Source organism: Simochromis diagramma, unplaced genomic scaffold (genome assembly GCF_900408965.1).
Source record: "Simochromis diagramma unplaced genomic scaffold, fSimDia1.1 OVJJ01000131.1, whole genome shotgun sequence".
In the NCBI taxonomy this organism is placed as follows: Eukaryota; Metazoa; Chordata; class Actinopteri; order Cichliformes; family Cichlidae; genus Simochromis; species Simochromis diagramma.
The window spans coordinates 7514063-7532832 of NW_024387200.1; the positions used below are offsets into that span (position 1 = coordinate 7514063).

General features: G+C 39.4%; 1 protein-coding gene and 1 long non-coding RNA gene across 5 annotated transcripts in view; one reads left to right on the top strand and one right to left on the bottom strand.

Annotated features, from left to right (window-relative positions):
• Positions 1-18770, top strand: part of LOC120745444 (dmX-like protein 1) — a 62185-nt gene that overhangs the window by 40185 nt on the left and 3230 nt on the right. For 3 of the 4 annotated variants that reach the window (XM_040050303.1, XM_040050304.1, XM_040050305.1), the window contains exons 33-50: positions 331-407; positions 2623-2744; positions 4456-4713; positions 5044-5249; positions 5498-5658; positions 5864-5949; positions 6065-6266; positions 7361-7478; positions 7840-7902; positions 10065-10151; positions 11438-11556; positions 11947-12094; positions 14415-14475; positions 14913-15040; positions 15598-15675; positions 15819-15910; positions 16043-16095; positions 16564-16781. In XM_040050303.1, coding sequence (XP_039906237.1) covers positions 331-407; positions 2623-2744; positions 4456-4713; positions 5044-5249; positions 5498-5658; positions 5864-5949; positions 6065-6266; positions 7361-7478; positions 7840-7902; positions 10065-10151; positions 11438-11556; positions 11947-12094; positions 14415-14475; positions 14913-15040; positions 15598-15675; positions 15819-15910; positions 16043-16095; positions 16564-16781 — 2277 coding nt within the window. The remainder of the gene's footprint in view (positions 1-330; positions 408-2622; positions 2745-4455; positions 4714-5043; positions 5250-5497; positions 5659-5863; positions 5950-6064; positions 6267-7360; positions 7479-7839; positions 7903-10064; positions 10152-11437; positions 11557-11946; positions 12095-14414; positions 14476-14912; positions 15041-15597; positions 15676-15818; positions 15911-16042; positions 16096-16563; positions 16782-18770) is intronic. The other variant, XM_040050306.1, reaches the window with a different exon arrangement.
• On the bottom strand, positions 157-8258 carry LOC120745446. Its single transcript, XR_005698635.1, has 3 exons — positions 8245-8258; positions 1236-1240; positions 157-434 (listed from the first exon to the last, which is right to left on the bottom strand). It is a non-coding gene; the product is annotated as an uncharacterized LOC120745446 (long non-coding RNA).

Below are 18770 nucleotides of genomic sequence, written 5' to 3' on the forward strand. Positions count from 1 at the left end.
GCTAATTGCTGCCTTATCATTAAACTTGTTTCTAGAGAGATTTTGGTTCATTTTGCAATATTTTGAGTCAGAATATATTTGCTATGCTGCATATAGGAGGCTGTTTGCACATGAAGCATTTGTGTTTGGGGAAATGAAAAGGAATGTGTTTTTGTATTCAACAGATGAATGTGTCAGTCACTTGTCTTTTAGCTGTTATTTGCTCTTGATCAGATTTCTGGGAACTATGCGTTGATTGAAAAACAAACTTTAAGTGTAGCTTAATTATTGAACTCTCATGCTAATTAATGTTTTATTTTGTTGTTGTTTTTTCATTGCTTCTTATTTCAGATCTATGTGATGCACACACTGGCAGCCTCCTTGTCTGCCTGTATATATCAGTGTTTGTGTGATGGGCACACATACAGGTAAGTGTTGCAAGAACTTTATTTCCGCTAAATACACCCACTTTACTATACTTTTTAGACTTTTAATCCCTAACCTGTCATGTTACAGACACTGTTCATCAAGGCATCATGAGTACATGAGTAGCTTTATACTAAACTGAAATCCACCAGGGCAATTTGGAAAAACTCTTACATAACCTGACCCAAAAGGGTTGGAGCTCATTGTGGGTATCCACTGGGCTGCATCTCTGAGCAAAAGTCTTAAATTCTTTATGTATTCAAGCAAAGCTAATTACAAATTTCTGTTCATTTTCCATCACATTCACATTGAATATTAAGACAAATTATTAATCTGTCACAACTACTCTTATTATATGTCCCTGATGGTTCAATTAAAGCCAAAATGCTGCCAATAATAATGCACATTTGTGTCCTCTGGTTCACCCTGTATATGTGTTAGTGTTTTTAGGCTTATTGGAGCAGAATAATAAGAAATAATGGGGACAGGACCTGACTGCTGGTAACCAAGCATACTTTATAATGGGAGCGTAATGCAGTCATACAGCCAAACACTATACATGTAATAGCAATGTAGAAACTGCTGTTCAAGATCATCTGAGCATATTCTTTGTTTCAGATTTGCACTTTTTTTTTTGGGAGGGGTGAAATAAAGATGTGTTGGACGTTTACCACAGAGAAGTATGACAGTTACTTGTCTGTTTTGATCATGTTGAGAATGAATTATAAAAGCTGCAGGGCTGCTGTTTGTCATTCTTATTGTAAATACTTAATTAGATTCTTGGTTTTGACAGATGGGAGGAACATTGTTTATTTAAGACTCTTATCTACCATAACTCCCAATCACTCTGACAACAACCCAGAAGGATTTAAGCTTAGAATGGATGAGTGTGTTTTTATTTATTACATTTTTTTAATGACCCATTTGGCTTACAGCCCTGTTCCTATGTGAGTTCCTTTTTTTTTTTTTTTTTTTTTTTTTTTTTTTTTTTAATAATGTAGCAAATTTTATTAACTAGTGCTTCACCAGACTGGGACCTGAGTCACAGTGCCGTGACTGCAGAGAGACTTGCTCGTGTGTCATGTATCAGAAAAGATGAAGATTCATTTTTAAACTGAGAGCAAACTTTCATTATTCTTTCAGAGCAAGCTGTCTGACCTCACTATTTCAAAGTTAACACGACTCTAAGTGATGTGATTAAATGAGCACATGGTTTGGCATCTTTTTCACTAAATACTTTAAACATGTACACACACACACACACACACACAGAGCCATCTATCCCATGCTGTTCTGAGTTAAATAGTGTAACTAAATTTGCAAGGCAATTTCTAATTTAACACTATCTTTGTTATGGTAATTATAATATAAAAATCTCCCGTTGTGTCGCTGCAGAGGTTTGATGAAGCGCTTTTTCCTCTTGAGCATCTGAGCAAGTGTGTGAATTTTTCAAAAGGTATTTTGAGGATGTAGGTTGCGGGGGTTGAGTGTTGCAAGGTTGACAGGGTTTTAATTCTTTTCCTTCCTACCAGTGATTTTGTTATCTTCAGTCTAATTTGGTTAGGAAATCAGCCAAGAGCTGTATCAAAATGAAGCCTAAACATACGTGAGGTTACAATACCTGCACAGTTGCAGCGTGTGTGGCTTTATGAATAAAGTTTGTTGTGAAAAGATGTCTTCAGAGTTGTGACTTGCCGCTCCTTCTGAATGACGTTCCCTTTGACTTTTGAATTCTGTTTGAAGTGGAGGCAATTGGTTTTTTTTGTAGGAGCTTAAAGGGGGACTTATTGGATGTTACAAACTTAATAGACTCCCTGGTGACTTGAGCATTCCATATTCTCTATAAAGATTTCCTCTCTAACCGTCCAAGGATTTTTGTATGTTCGAAAGCCACTTGATGTGAGAACTCGGGCACTGATGTTTTCTTTATTATGTAGCGTTTCTTCTCTATCACCAAACAGCATATATAGGCAGCTAACCTGAGATGCAGCCCATTAGTATTTCATGTCCTGACAGAACAGAGCTCAAAAGTGGTGTCTCTTAGAAACAACATCCTAGAATTGGGAACAAAGTAAAACATTTTAGCATTATATATTTACACCACCTACCCCTTCCTTTCCTCACTTTTCTGTACAGCTTTTCATGTTTAATATAAATGTTTGGCTTCGCAACCTCATACTTTGCGGGGTCGATTTCTTGTTTCTGTTTCTCCCACAGCCACGTGAACCATTTCACTGGGACTGTGTACCAGAGTGTTTTGCTGTCTCAGAAGCAGCCTCTCAAAACTATAAGCATGGATGAGTCTGTTCAGCCCAACACTTCTCCTGCACAGTGGCCAGGTAAATCAATCAAAACAAACTTTTCACACCAAAGCATATTTTGGTTGTTTTCAGTAAACAAGAACAACACACTTAAGTCTTTACTAGCTCACCCTTCCTGTTTGTGACACGCTGCAATAAATCTTGTTATCGGTATGCTGTTTTATTTCTGCGTCCCACCAACATGTCATATGTTACACACATGGTTATGTTTTAATGCTTTTGTCTGAATAATTCACTTTAGCTACCTGCGCCACAGGTAGAAAGTACAGATTAGTTGATCTGATTAGATTTTCAAGTACTTTCCTGCATTAATTTGCTTTTAAATGAGGAAAGACTGAGATTTTTTTAATTTATTTATTTATTTCGATAATGAAACTGCTTTTAAGCTACAAATCTGTGCAAATTAATTAGCTAATGGACTAAGAACACCGACTGTGAGCCTGAAAACTCAAGAACGAAGCATTGCATAAATGTCTTAATATCACGGGTCTTCCATACATAGGGGATTTGATGGGATTGTGGTGTTTCCTACTGCACAAGTTTCTAAATTAGTAAGATAAAAACTTTTTCTAAACTTCTCTATGAACTCTTAACTATTAATAATGTGACCATGCATGGCACACAACATAACTATTGCCTTATGTCTTCTCATGATATTCATATAAGACACAAGGCAATATTTAAGTTGTGGGCTATGCTATGATACGCTGTATTTATTTCCTTATGTCACGGGAAGACAGAGTCAATGTTCCTTTTGTTAAAATGGCTCGATTTACTGAAGTGCACTGAATTGTTATGCGCTGTAATATTTAAACCGATCAAAGAGTAAGGATTTTGGGTTAAACTACTAGGATCATTTTTTTGACGTCTTTTTCTTAAGCTGTATTGCAGATAAGGTAAATGCACTAACACACACACACACACACACACACACACACACACACACACACACACACACACACACACACACACACACACACACACACACACACACACACTACATCTGCAGGAGCTGTTCAGCCATCAAAACCCATGCCATGAAGCTCCCAGCTCCCAGTTTTTGTTCTGATGTTAATGGAGGAGGAGATTTGGAACCAGCAGAGCGTTGGCAGCTTTCACACATAATACACCTCAGCACTCAGCAGCCTCGCTCTGTAGCTTTACATGGTCTGCACTGGCAGAGTTGCTGTGGTTCCTAAACGCTTCCACTTTGCAGTCAGACAACTTTTTGTTGATTGTGAAATATTTAGGACGGCAAGAAATTTCATGGACTTGTTACAACAGTGGCATCCTGTTACAGTACCACGCTCAAATTCCCTGAGCTCTTTCGAAAGACCCTTTTTCCTTTTCTTTCCTTTTTTTTTTTTTTTTTTTTTTTAACAAATGCATGGCTAGGTGCTTGATTTATTACACCTGTCCCAGTGAGACTAAAAACTAAAGACAAAGATTAAGAGGTGTGGCCTAATACATTTGTCCATGTACTGTATATGATGTCACCAGACTCATTTAAAACTTTAAATGTATTACTTACTTTTTAGTATACTTCTATTTTCCATAAAATGTTTCTTAAAATACAAAAAAGAATGATGTCTGTGGGGCTCAATGTTTTACTCAGCAATTAGCAAATGTAGTTTTTTTTAGTCTATATTCAGATTCTGCTGTCTAAATATCTTTTTTTTTCTTTTTTCTCTTTTTCCCCCCGCTCTCCTTTACTCGTTCCTCTCACCAGGTATCGCCTCTCTGATTCGTCTGTTGAGCTCAGCAGGTGAGGAAAGCCAGCCAGGCTTAGCTGTGCTGCTGTGTGAGATCCTGACTGCTGTCTTCCTCAGTCTGTTTGTTCACGGCATGGCCACTCACTCCTGCAACGAGCTGTTTCGCATCATGGCACACCCACTCAACAGCAAGCTTTGGGTGACAGTGTTTGGAGGAGGCGCTCGAATCCCTGTCATCGAAAAACTCAGCAGTCCAACAAGGACACCCCCACCAGGTGATTCATTTGGAGGATGTAGTTTCCTTTGTGACACTGGTGTGTTCTTCTGAAGGTGACCTTGTAACTATAAACCACTTTACTCCTGTTAAATTAATTGGACTGTTAGCGTAGTGAAATCCACCAACTTATTTGTGTGGGTGTGGGTTTGCCTTAGTGTTTGCTACTCTGTTTGGTAGACCTGATATAAAAGTTACTGTAAATATTTGGAAAAAATCTAGGCGCTTTTTTTTTTTTTTTTTAAATGAGCAAAAGGCACAATCAGAAGCATTTTAATGGCAGCTTGAAAGGGCGATTTAACACACTCTTAACTTTCTCTCAACACTCCAGCCTCACCAAGTGGCACAGACAGGAAGTCCAAACGATTCAGGCTTCTCTCATCACGTAGCGGATCCAAGGAAGAGTCTGGGATAGAGAGGGAGGGACCATTGAGTCCAAAGCACCATGTCCCTGTTGTGGAACAGGAAGCTCCCTCTATCTTTAAAGAACAGTTCGTCCCTCCAGAGCTCAGCATTTGGGATTACTTCATCGCAAAGGTAATCCAAATATTAGTAACAGTGGTTAAGAAGTGGTTTTAAAACATAAGCCTGCATATCTGCTCTCATTTCTGTTGGGATATTGTTGCATCTTCAGCCTGTATAATGATAGAATGACTTTTTAATATAACTTCAATTTAACATCCTCTATAATACATTTAATTTTGTAAGTTGTCTCTTCTTTCCTTATACGGTTTTGTTGTTGATCTAAACAATTTTGTTTGTCTGTCTGTTTTCTTGCATTCAAGCCTTCACTACCACCGTCAGAAAACAGAGTTGATTATGACTCCGAGGCGAGCCAGGGAAGCGGAGATGAAGACGACGACGACGACGACGACGACGATGAATATGATGATGTGTTTGATCCCAACTCACCGCAAAGGGAGCATTCAAACCACAATTCGTACAGGTATTGGCACAGCACTGAGTGCATATTTCTCCAGTCAGTGACTCATTTTTGAGCTGCCAAGATTTAACCTGAAGCTCTTTACAGCTGCTTGTCTTTTATTTATTTGTGCTGCCTCTAAATTTTTCTCCACTCTATCTGAATAAACCTAAATGTAATTTTTTAAAGACTCTATTTCGGTTCTAAACTGGTTTCTTCTCCTTTTAAGTTGGTGTTTGATGCGGCTGGCCATGGTTCAGCTGGTGTTGGCCAATCTCAAGTCCTTCTACCTTACGGCAGGATATGATTTGTTAGGTAAACACTAAAATATACGCCAGCCCCTCGGATGTACATCCAGGATGTAAAGAAGCACTGTCCTATTTCTTACTGCTTGTCTCAGCTAGTCTTATTGTCTTCTTTTTAACCACAGACCTGCCTGTGGCCTCTCCTTTGTGTCATGCTGTGCTGAAGACGCTGCAGCGCTGGGAGCAGGTGCTGCAGAAAAGGCTGGAGATCTTCGGGGGCCCCCCTTCCAAGTATATCTCCACCCACCTCCATGATGAAATTGCCACACCTGGCCCCGCCCTCCTCAGGCACAAAACCCTATTTGAAGCATCAAATACCCCTTTCAGGTATTGAATCAGATTTTTTTTTTTTTTTTTTTTTACTTTTTTTTTACTTTTTTTTTACTTTTTTTGTCTTGTGGTTTGTTTATTTATTCATTTTTTTCTCTTGTGTATTCACAGAGGTTCTCAGTCAATGCTTTGCATTTTCCCCATGTTTATTTCCACAAACCTGTTTATGTCAGTACTTCTTCATATATTTGTTATTTATTTTGGCATGTAAGTGAGGTGGCAGTGATTCGGTTTGTGGCCTGGGGTAAAGTTTTCATCTACAGCAAAGTAAACACATCAGCAAAAAAAACAAAAAACAATATTCCCTGCTTGTGCATGTAGCTTAAGAGGAAAGTGCCCAACTGTCCCTGCATTGTTTACATTCAAATTCAGGCTATGAATCACAATGAACAGCAAGTACACCTCTGTGTACTGCTGATGTATACTGCTAATTAAAACACTTTCTTTAACAGCGTCCACATGAGTGGAGAAAATTCCGATTGGCAGTTCTAATAAATTCATTTGCAGAGTTCTTAGTGGACTCATGACTTACACAATTTGCATACTGATGGAGAAAATAAAGAAATACATCAGTTAATTTGGTTTGGGAAAAATGCTAAATGAAAATTTGTATTAAAGGTATTATTAATATTTAAAAGTGAAAGTAAAACAAAAGAAAGGAAACGGCTAACCTAATAATCCATAAATAAATAAATAAATGTGGATAATTAATGGATCCAAGTCATCCTCCCTGCCACTTAGTGGACATCCAGCTGCAACAGTTTTGCTAACATCTGTTTCAGAACAGCAGACACAAGGATAAAGACAGATTAATTACTGTCTGTTATTTACTTTTTTCCTGTTTAACTGGCTACTGTAAGATAGTAAAATCCCAATTTTTGTGATAACTCAAATATCTCTTATCTTTAATAAATTGTGGAGTAAATAGAAAAATATTCAGTAAATTCAAACAGAAATCAGTTTTATCCATGTGCAGACTGACCCCGTTGGATACCACAGTAACATAGTCCATGGATTTACTGTTCTTTGAACAACATCATTCGTGATTTGTGATGTTAAATGCACATTACTGTTGACGATGTTCCTTTCAGGTCCAGCCACCACTCGGCACTGCCAGTCAAACGTTTATGGCACTTTTTGGTGAAGCAGGAAGAAGTGCAGGAGACCTTTATCAGAAATATCTTCACCAAGAAACCGGGCACACATCAGGTATTTACATCATATCCCCCTGCTGCATGATTGCGTTGCTGGCACATTGTAATCATAGTCACTGAATAACACATTAACTATTTTGATATGATAACAAAATGCATCATTCCCAAGCTAAACTGCGTTATTGTTGCTTTTACATCCTTGTTATACTGTTTTTGTTTTGCATGCCAGCCTTTTTTTTTTCTTCTTATTACTGCCTCCAGTTGCATTATTTTCATTCAAATAATTCCACCTTTTTTGATTAACAGCACAATAACTGAGTTTCTGTGTGTGTTTGCATGGCTTGCCACTGGTGGTGGTTGCACTTGTGTGTGTGTGTCTGTTTGTCCACCCTGTGCTGCTTCCCCTGTCATTAAAGTCGGTTGAGGACCAGACTGACAATATGAAATGTTCAGGGATGGACGAGACGGGAAACAATCAGGTACTGTTTCTGATGAATTTTTGCTCATGATGTTGCAGTGGGATGGGTTGCTGATCAAACCTCAGTATCTGTTGCAATATTTAACCAACTGAAAAATCAAAAACTGAAGCTTTTGATGTTTTTTTGCTGAATGTGCATCAAGAACTACATTCAGCAAAAGCTTGAATGTAGTTCTTGATGCCTAAGATTGGTACATACGTCGACAGTGATGGATACTGAAAGACTGCGGGTGATCAAATGCCTTGCAAGTACAGCATGCTTGCAAGAAATGTAACATTCATGTCAGATGTTGTGTACATTTTTTACAAGTTTGACAAGTCGGCTTCAAAAAAATCCTCCCACATTTATTTGCTCTTTTTTTGTTTTGTTTTTAGGTTGGTTTTTTTCTGTGTTGTGTTTTTTTTTTTTTTTTTTTTTTTTTTTTTTTTTTTTTTTATAAATAAGTGAAAATCACTGTCGCTTCAAGGCTGTTTAATTGGTCACAGAGTTTTATAGTTTATAAGGGACTTAAATATGAGTTTTACATATTGTCCCTATGACACAACTGCAAACATAAAGCTTTGAAGCCTGCAGTACCTTGCCTTTTTGTTTTTCTTGTAGCATGTTTATTCAGACGTGCATAACAAAGTAGTATGTCTGAGTTGACAAGACCCCTCTTTATGCTTCAGTCACACTAAGGGAAAACGGTTGTTGGCGATCGGGTGCAGAGAACTTGCAGTCTCATTGCTTTTGAAATCAGTGTCAGTTTGCTCTGAGTTTGTGATAATACAGCAGTTGGAATAAATAGGTAAAGATCACAAGTCTCTTGATGTCACTTGCAAATTTTGCTATCTACAAAGAAATTCACATTAAACATTAAGTACTTACATTAGAAGTCGAGAGTCAGAGGCGTCATAAACAAGTTGTGCTCAACTGAGTCTGATTGACTGCAATGTGTTGACAATGTGTCTGCATTTAGAAGTTAAATGCCAGTTATTTGCATCCGATCCAGGTTGGACTGCAGTTGTTTGGATGTAATCTGTACAATCAAAATTTTTGCTCAGTGTTCGGGGGTTATACACTGAACCTGTGGGATCTGTTGCATTCATTTACCAACAGCAAAAACATTTAATGGATTCTAGTCGCAGGGAGGTATACCATATGAAACGAGACCATACTGTTTAATGCGGATGTGCACATTTTACGTCTTGAACCTGTCACGCATTATCTTAAATGCTAAAACTGTGATCAGGACCAAATTACAGTACATGTATTTTTAGTGCCATGTACCCTGAATGCTCTTGTCAAGAGTTTGATATTAATCTTGCATTTAGCTGTCTAAATATTCATGTGAATGTGAACCATAAATTTTAAATTGCACTGTAAACTGATGCTTCATAGAGGTTTTCTAATCTTCTTGCTCTCACCATGCAAGCTCCCATATTATAGCTACTCCATTTGGCTCAGTGTTAATTAACCCAGTCTCTCTGAGGACAAACTATGAAGCTGAATAGCTTCTGATTAATGGGCCCAACACTGTCGCAGTGAATCTGCATCCTACAGGGATTATGTGCTCGGCAAAAATGGCAAACCACCATATTTAGATTTCTGCAAGTCAAGTTATATTTTATTCCATCCGACAGAAAATGACATGGTCTTTTCCTCTCGAACAAATGCGGTGAAGACGTTAATTCAATCTCATGCTTAGAGGATGCTTGGCTTTGGCATCAAAGTGTAACATCTCTGTACAATATCCCTACAGGACCACAGTGGTACAGTGTGTACTTGTGCTTATTCCTGAAGGGTTTTTGTTCTCATGCTGTCTAATGACAGTAGCCCAGTTATGCTGGCTGCTGTATTTAACAGTGTGGCCTGATGCACTGAACATGGCCTTTCCTAAACCTAAGGGCAAGACAAACGAATACATAAACATAAAATACACAAATTGCATAGCAGAGAAAACTGTGAGTACGCTTACCTAGATTTATGAGCATCATCTACAGCAAATAATTTGATAGTTCACTTGTCAACCCTTCTCTTGTCGGGTCATTGGTCCTGTAGCATGAAAGGAAACTGAAATGATGGCGGATATTTGTCTGCGGGAAATGTTTCAGTTGTAATGATTGAATCTGTGTGTGTGTGTGTGTGTGTGTGTGTGCGTGCATATTTTCTGCTGTCTGCAGACTGAGTCAGATCTGGGCAGCCCTGGAGGAAAAGCACGCATCATCCACAAGGAATCTGACATCATCACAGCCTTTGCCATCAACAAGGTAACAATTTGCTGACACAGATGTCATCGAACAATACGAAGTACTATGAGAATAAAAGAATGCATTACTCAAGCATGCAGCCTGTATTGGTCAATTTAATTAAACATTTAATATAAGAAAATTGCCATTAAATTGATTTAGTAATCTCTCTCTTTAAGAGAGTTTTTGGAAGGATAACTAAATAAACACAAAGTTTCCTCAGTGCAAAAGTATTGGAATCATACTTTTATCTATTGGAAAACTGTAATACAAACAAAGTTAACACCTTAAATAAACTGTTAAGTTTATTCAGCTTGTTAAGTGTGAGGTAACATTTTGTGGGAGTTAGACATTTAATGTGATATACACCCCCAGGATAAGAATCTCGCCTCCAGAAATCTTCCTTAAGAATATTTGTTTCTCTAATCAATATTTTCATGTGTGCAGGGGGTCAAACATTGTTGTCGGTTACGAGGAAGAACTCGCAGAAGATGCAGATACTTCTAACAGTAGTTTGTGCAGCCCAAAGAAGGAGACTAATAGGAGGATTGGACTAATAGGCAATAAATATGTCAGTGTCGCATTTCTCAAGAGGCAAAAAAAATCAAACAAGTAGCTTTACCCCAATTGTGCATAGTGACAGATCGATCTTGTGTGGTAAAATAAAAGTACCACTTACCATATTAAGGAATATGTATTGTGAATATGGGGCGGGGGAGCTCTTCCCTATTCCCTTTGATAAATAATGTATGATTATATGTAATTCTTACAACTTGCTTATTGCAAATCACGATTTACTCTTTTCACATTTTCACATCCATATCGGATGCTTTGTTTACATGCGATGGATACCTTGTTTTTCTGTACTATTATAAAAAGATGGCAACTATTTGAGTCGATTCCCCAGTTGCAAATAGATGTGTGGTACATGAGTTGCATTCGTCGGTGCAAACTAAATCAGACTGACGTGTTCGCGCTCTCAGGGCTGATTGTGCAAGCCTTTTTATCCTCTGTGTTTTTGTTCATTTTGTTCAATGGTTCGGACCTGGTGTTAGTGAATTCTTCTCAATATTCATCTCTGTTCACATTAGTCTACGTTAGTCTGAGCTGTGTGTTTATCCAGAGTGCTGTATTAGTACTGGCTTCTTCTAAAAAGCGAAAAATGGAGAAGGGTGGTTTTAGTGTTGGTGAATCTCTACATTTCAGATTTGGCACATGCATCCAATCCAATTTTATTTACATTGGAACTCATATTTCCCATACCCCAATCCTCTCTGCGCTCACTTCTCTCTCTGTGTTTCTCCCAGGCCAATCGTAACTGTTTAGTCATGGCCTCCACACATGACATTCAGGAGTTGGATGTGTCATCCATCTTGGCTACTCAGATCTTGACATGGATCGATGATGACGAGGCTGAAGCCAAAGGGTAAGACAGCAGTCTGCTTTTTACATATATACAAACAGCCATGAGTTCATCCAGAGTGCCATCAACTGTTCAACCTCGTGCCAAAAGAGCAAAATGTAGGCGTTGGATAAAGACACTTTAGATTGTGTACATGCATCTGCACTGCCTCTCTCTGTATAGCACAGAGAGCATCTGTTTTTATATACAGAATTATAAATATTAGCTCACAAATCACGTTAGGCGTTAAGGTACTTTGCAGGTTTGTTGTTGAAACCTCTGTGCATATCAGTCCAGCTGTTGCAGGACTCATTGTTGCTAATGATGGCTCTTTATGACTGGTTTGAACCAGCCAGGCACCTCGTCTCATCACATATATCACTTCTTCTTCTTTTTTCTTTTTTTTTCTCTAAGTGTGGGTGGTGACGACTTCCTGGTGGTCCATACACGCGATGATTTTGCCGCCCTCCACGGCACCACGCCATACACCCACAGTAACCCTGGCACTCCTATCAACGTACCGTGGCTAGGAGGCATGCAGACGGGCAGAGGTGCCGCCGTGGTAAGCTCCCAACCTGGATTTATACAATAAAACGGCCAAATCACAAGGAGTGCTGTATTTTTTGTTGGGTTCTTTTGTTTGTTTTGTGTTTACATATAAATAACATAATTGTGACTTTTGCTGTATAATATTGGGCCGATTTCAAAAACGTGCTACTGTTTTAAAAGTGTTACTTTTAACATTTGCATTTCACCAAAACCTGATAAAACAGTTGTGAAATTAAAGTTGGCTGAATGTTCGCCGGATTATCTAAACAAATAGATTTTAGCAGATTTCTGTTGTCTTGATGTTTGGAAACGATCAGATGTAATATCAAGCACAGTTTTTCACAGTTTGGCTCCATGAGCTTTCATTCACTACGCAGTGATAATGGGTTTATAATACTCCCTGCTGCTTTTGTGTAATTAATTGATGTTGTCTGCACTTTTTGTACTCAAAGCAAAAATCCTCAAAGCATAGCTTAAATAAATAATTCATTTTTGTCTCTGTCTATTTTGCCAAAAGCGTTGCGGCTGCTAACATTAGCTCCTCTCATTGGCTTACTGAGGAACTGAGATGGTGTTGTGAGATGTATGAGTCAAACGTTTCTGCTGTTTTTGTGGAAAACTGTGCTGATTTCTACCGAGCGGAGAAGGTGTGCTTTAGCAGGAGGGAGATAATTTGGATCTTGTGGTGTCATTGAGTCAAGTAGATGCGACTCATGTTTGTTATTTCAGCTAGTTAACTTATTGCTCCTGATATGCAGACTGGACAGTAAGAGCCACTTTGCATCGTAAGTATTTTACCGACCAGTCAGTTTGTTCAGTGTCAGAGTGGAGTATATTTTGAGATGAATGATAAATGAAATCCTCGATAGAAAATACATTGCCATTAATTTCAGCCTCTCTCAGCCAACAGTCATGTTGCATATTTTCACTCTGATATACTGAGGCTCAGTAGGTTTTTCCTCCTATCATTATAATAGAACAGCCTTGTATTTATTCTTTAACTTCAAAGCAGGGTTTATTATTAGCTAACAAATTGACACACGAGAACTCTAATACTTGTATCAGTTTGGTATCAGATGATGAAATACAGTAAATACTAGGATGGTCTCTGTTGACTAATGTGAACTATGTCCTCAGTCTTTGCTTAAATGAAGGATGTAGTCAATGTGATGTCACCCAGTGGTTTTGGGCATCAGATCTGGCAACTTTTTCTTAGAGACAGAAGTGATTAGCTCTGCGTGAACGCTAGGGAATATTTAATTGTGTAAAAATATATACCAGATGAGGATGGTAAGATATGGCACTGCCCTAGTGTACAGTTATTCATTAACTCTCATATTACACGTGCCAGAAGTGTCAAATAATGGGTTCACTGTATGAACATCAGTTTCTGCAAGCCAAAACTGAGCATGTAAATGCTAAAGTTTAAGAGGGGCAGCCAATCAGAAGAAACAGTGGGCTTAAGGGAGAGGAGTAAAAATGGAATGCACCAAGATAAAACAGCTCAAAATCCTTCTTTATTTTATTATCTTTTTAAAAAAAAACTGGATTATTTCTGAGTGCAAGAACGAATATGGAGTTACAAATTAATTACCCCTGAAAGAGAGCGTCAAACAGGAGGGAAGCAAAATGGCAAAAGGTTTTTTTCCACTCAGGCTGATGGGGTATTGTCCTCACCCCCCTGGGCATGCGGGCAATGTGGACACCTAAGTTTGTGAATGTAGTCATTTGAAAACAAGGTAATGTAGGATTTTCAAAATAATACCATAGGTGTGTTGACTGGGAGGCTGAGGGTTGGCTAATGGCAGTTGGCCAACCCTCCAGTATTTGATGCCAATATTTTTAATTTCTCCGTCAGCTGCATAGCCAAAATATTGAATATCAATTAAAATGTCTAACCTACAGCATGTGAAGACATTAAGTTAGATTTAGTGTCTGCCTTTTGGACTATAATGTAGACAGAATTTCCTCTAACGAGAAAATGATAGGTTGTCAGTGGATTCACTGGAAGCAGGAGTAAGCACCTTTCTTGCTTTTGATGATCATGATTAAAGGGGTCACGTTTAAAGTTAATCATCAGAATCTACATCATGTTATTTCTGAATGAAGCACGTGTGAGGGAGCCGTGTGAGAAGGGATTTAAAAATCATTCCTTCAAGTCATGTGACACCGTCAGGAAACGTGTATTTTGTGTAAAAGGGGCTTTAAAACAGCATAACACTGTTTCACTACATCTCTCTGCACTTCACCCGGTTTTAAAGATTTATTCTTTACCATGATGAAGTTCTGTTTTCTCACTGAATTCCTCCTCCTCTTCACTTTTCTTCTCCCAGATGATCAAGAGAAATATCAACAATGTGCGAAGAATGACCTCCCATCCCACACTGCCGTACTGTAAGTACAACTCCGATGTCTGTCAGTAGATTAGAAAACCATTCGCCTATTAAAAGTGGTATTCAGACATCATATATCTGCTGTTGAAAAACAGCCTTCAGGGGGTGATTACATCCAAAAAAAAAAGTTTCTCTTATGTTGATATTCGTAAACTGGCAGAGCTGTTTTCCATTAGTCCCAGTGCTTCTAAAGGCTCAGTGCGCTCACTTTGCTGCAAACTTGTATTTTCCAGTCAAACTGCAGACTGGTGATGCAGCTGAGGAGTGTTTGTCTGGGATGAAAACAGCTTCCATTGAATTTAACCTGGTCTTCACTTATGTAGTAGATGAATTTGGGAACAAAGAAGTGCCAAAACCCTCCTGTTGAGGTCTGAATGGTCACTGGGATGTATTGGAAGATGAGCTGTTGTCACGTGCGGTTTTGTTTCTGTTCATCAGACCTGACAGGAGCTCAGGATGGTAGCGTGAGGATGTTTGAATGGGGTCACTCCCAGCAGATCATCTGCTTCCGAAGTCCAGGCAACTCCAGAGTCACCAGGATACGATTCAACCATCAAGGAAACAAGGTTACAAACTCTCACACCCCTCCTGCTCTGTGTACCAGGATAGTGAACACATTGGCCTGCTGACTACCGCCATACAGATGTCAGGCTATTCTTAGCTTTGCAACATGACTGCAGAGTGATGTGAGCCTGTCACATTCAGAAACATTTTCACACTTCCTCTGCCGTTCAGGCACGGACCACAGCGGGGAGGTTGGCTTCAGCACGCATTGTTCTTCAGCTCAGTGATTCAAACACTCTGAACTGAGGCACTCGCCTCAAGCTAATAATTTTCTCAGATGGTGCCTCTCTCGTGCCAGCGCTCTCTTACCTGCTTGATGCAGCCCAGAGCGCAAAATATGCTTTGAGAGGGCAAAAAGGAATGAGAGGATATAGAAAGCACTTTAGTTATGTAAGTGGTGCTTGGCCGCATGAGGCTGTTGACATGTTTTGGAGGACAAATTCACAGTGAGGGAGTGAGCACAAACATTTTTTAATATATATGTCAAATGCAATATAAGGGATCATTCTATCCTATTTACAGCAAAGTGTGATATCTGCTTTGTGCTTGTTTTCTGTAGTTTGGGATTGTGGATGCTGATGGAGCCTTGAGTCTCTGGCAGACGAACACAAGCGGGACTACACCGAAACCATACCTGGTGAGATGCTCGCAGCTCATTTAGCTGGTTTTTCTTCTATATCCCTCGAGTGTCCTCCTGTTTTTCTGTCACACTCCTTTTTGTTTACTCTTGTCCTGCTTTATTATTAACGTCACTGTCACTTCTCTGTTTCCCGCTACCAGACTCTGCAGTGCCACAACAAGACAGCTAATGACTTTCTCTTTGTGGGCTCTTCCTCCCTCATCGCCACTGCGGGTCTTTCAACAGACAACAGGTCCCACAGACTTTCCAGTCAATTTAATCCTATGCCACCTCTCATTAAACACTGAATCTGCTGTGCCTAATGATATGTTCTGTAATGAAAATGTTAGAAAATACTGTAATTTGGTTATTTTTGACTCCACAGGAATGTGTGTCTGTGGGACACACTAGTGACTCCTGCTAACAGCCTTGTGCAAGGTAAGATACTGCACCTAATTAGCCTATTTAGTAGTGTCTTTGGCATGGTTAATCACATGCTTCAATGGATTTTCTCCAGCTACTCCAGCTTTCTCCAACAGTCCAAAGACATGCATATAAGACTAATTGGTCTTTCTAAATTGGCAGTACTTGTGAATGTGAGCATGAGTGATTGCGTCTCTGTGTTAGCCCTGTGATGGACTGGTGGACTATTCAGTTTTCTCCCCCTATGACAGCAGGGAAAAGGACAAGATATTAAATTAATGGAGGATGCCTTGCAGGCTCCTTGGTTATGGCTCACAGATTCCTGGAGATTGCCAGTGTCCCCACATTCAGAGCTGCTGTTCTGTAATAAATACCTTTTGGTGTTAGAAAGAAAGTTTGAAAACAAATTAAATCAAATGGCGAAAAACATTTAAGAACTATGATTGACATTTTTCTCTTCTGTCTACCTCTCTCTGTCCTTAGCTTTCAGCTGCCACGAGTCCGGTGCCACCGTGCTCTCCATGGCCCCCAGGCAGCAGCTGCTTATCACAGGCGGGAGGAAGGGCTGGATCAGCGTGCTGGAGCTTTCCCACAAGCACCAGCGGCAGAGCTTCCAGGCCCATGACTCGCCGGTCAAAGCACTAGCCGTCGATCCAACTGAGGATTGCTTTATCAGTGGATCAGCTGAGGGCAACATTAAGGTTTGTCAACTAGTCTTTTTGACATTTGATGTGTGATAAAAATGTTTCTGAGTGGCATTTTTTTTCAGATGTACAGCACTTGTTAATTTGTTTGCAAGTGGGAAGCAGACAGTTTGCTGTGATATAAATGCTCTTCGAGTTTCTTCTCGAAGGTCTTTAGTTTTACATGTGCTTCGCTGGGTACAGTGATCCTAAAAATCTATATGAAGAGACTTGATCATTTCCTCTACCCTCGTAAATTCGTCACTTGCAGAACTGTCCTCCAGGGCGTTTGGCACCCAGACGTGTATGTCTCTGTTGCGTTTATCGGTGGAGACGGTGAGCTCCAGCAAAGCAAAAGAAATCCATTGTCACTTGTGATTAACCACCTGCTCGGGACAGTGGGTTGACACTGGGAAAGGCAGAGGAGAAGGCAGTAGGAGGAGGATGTGAATGTCTGCAGCTAATATATTACCAGAGACAGCAGGTCTTTTTTATCTTTTTGACTTGGATATGCTGCTGCAGATCACACAGCTGTCACTCCAAGGATGAAGCCCCTGTGTCGCTCAGATGTAGAATGGTGCAGTGCACATCTGCTTGAAATTCAAATGACTTTCACTCTGGATAATTGCTCAGGAAAAAAAAAAACCTTTCAAAGCTGTGTGTGAGGTTACTCATCTAAAGTCTTTAAAAGCTTATAAATGTGCAGCACAACCGTTTTCAGTTTGCAGTCAGTCAGTATACAATTAAAGTGTTTGATGAGAGCTGGAACTTCAATAAATTAGATACCTTAATGAATCACGCAGCTCCCAGACTGAGAATACGAGTCAAATGATCCAAGTTGTTCAGAGCCTATCGAGGTCTTCAGTGGAAACTCAGCCATGCATTTCTGTTTTTTCTGGTAAAGAGGCCACAATACTTTCTGCTACAGTAGCACCCAAACCTGACCGTGTCACATTGATGTTGTTTTCAATGAAGAAATAATTCTTAAATACAGGCTTAAAGGGGCAAAGTAAGAATGCATGAAACAATGAAATGTCAACAGCGAGTTGTAGCCATGACAGAATAAAAGGTACCAAATTAATCTCAAGTTTGAACTGGATACCACTAAGAGCACATTTAAGTTTAAACTACATTAGTGACTATAGCTACAAAGGGATGAGAGGGGGGGGACAAATGTCCAACATCACAATAATAATCATAACCGTGATGAGACCCTGGCACTGCAAAGATTATTAGGACGGTTTGCTGTGAACTTGCTTTTGAAATAGTAGTTTTGAAGGCTTGGACCAGGTCTGCAGCCACTTGCAGTCAGTTGCATTCTTTGGAGCAACTTTCATGCATCAAGATGGCAATAAAACAGAAGCTGGCAATTATATACATTTTGAAACAGAAATTCAGAAAATCATCTGCAAACAGTGACCCAGTTGCTGCAGGATGGTTATTAACTGTAAGTCATAGGACATAGTTGCTTAGTAACCTTGCTTTTATACAGGAATACAAACAAGGATGCAATCAGTTGGCAACCAGTTGAGGTGAATCTCCTACTGCACATTGAGACACGTCGCAGACAAGTTGCGCTCATTGATCCAGACTGATTCACATGAATTTAAACATGCTGGAATTGGCATTTCTAAATTGGAACCTTCACCAGTTTGTCTGAGACTGATTCCAGTCTGAGTCAGAACATGATTGTTCGATGGTTGAGTGTGTTGCACACTCAACACACAAGTAACACAGTTACTTGTAGAAAGCAAAGAATTCAGCACAATCATCAAATTAAGAAGCAGTTTGTGACTTTTTCATCTTGGAGTTGGAGCATCTGAGAGAATTTATGGCAAAAGATATTTGGTTTGGGGGATTTTAATTTATTTTTTTATACTGGTCATGTTTTTTAATCAGAGAATGACCTTCATCGGGTTCTTAGTAGGTTCAGTTCATTCAGGTTCGGTCCTGTTTATAGATGTTTTTATAGAGACGCATTCTCCCTTTGACTGAAACAAACTCCAT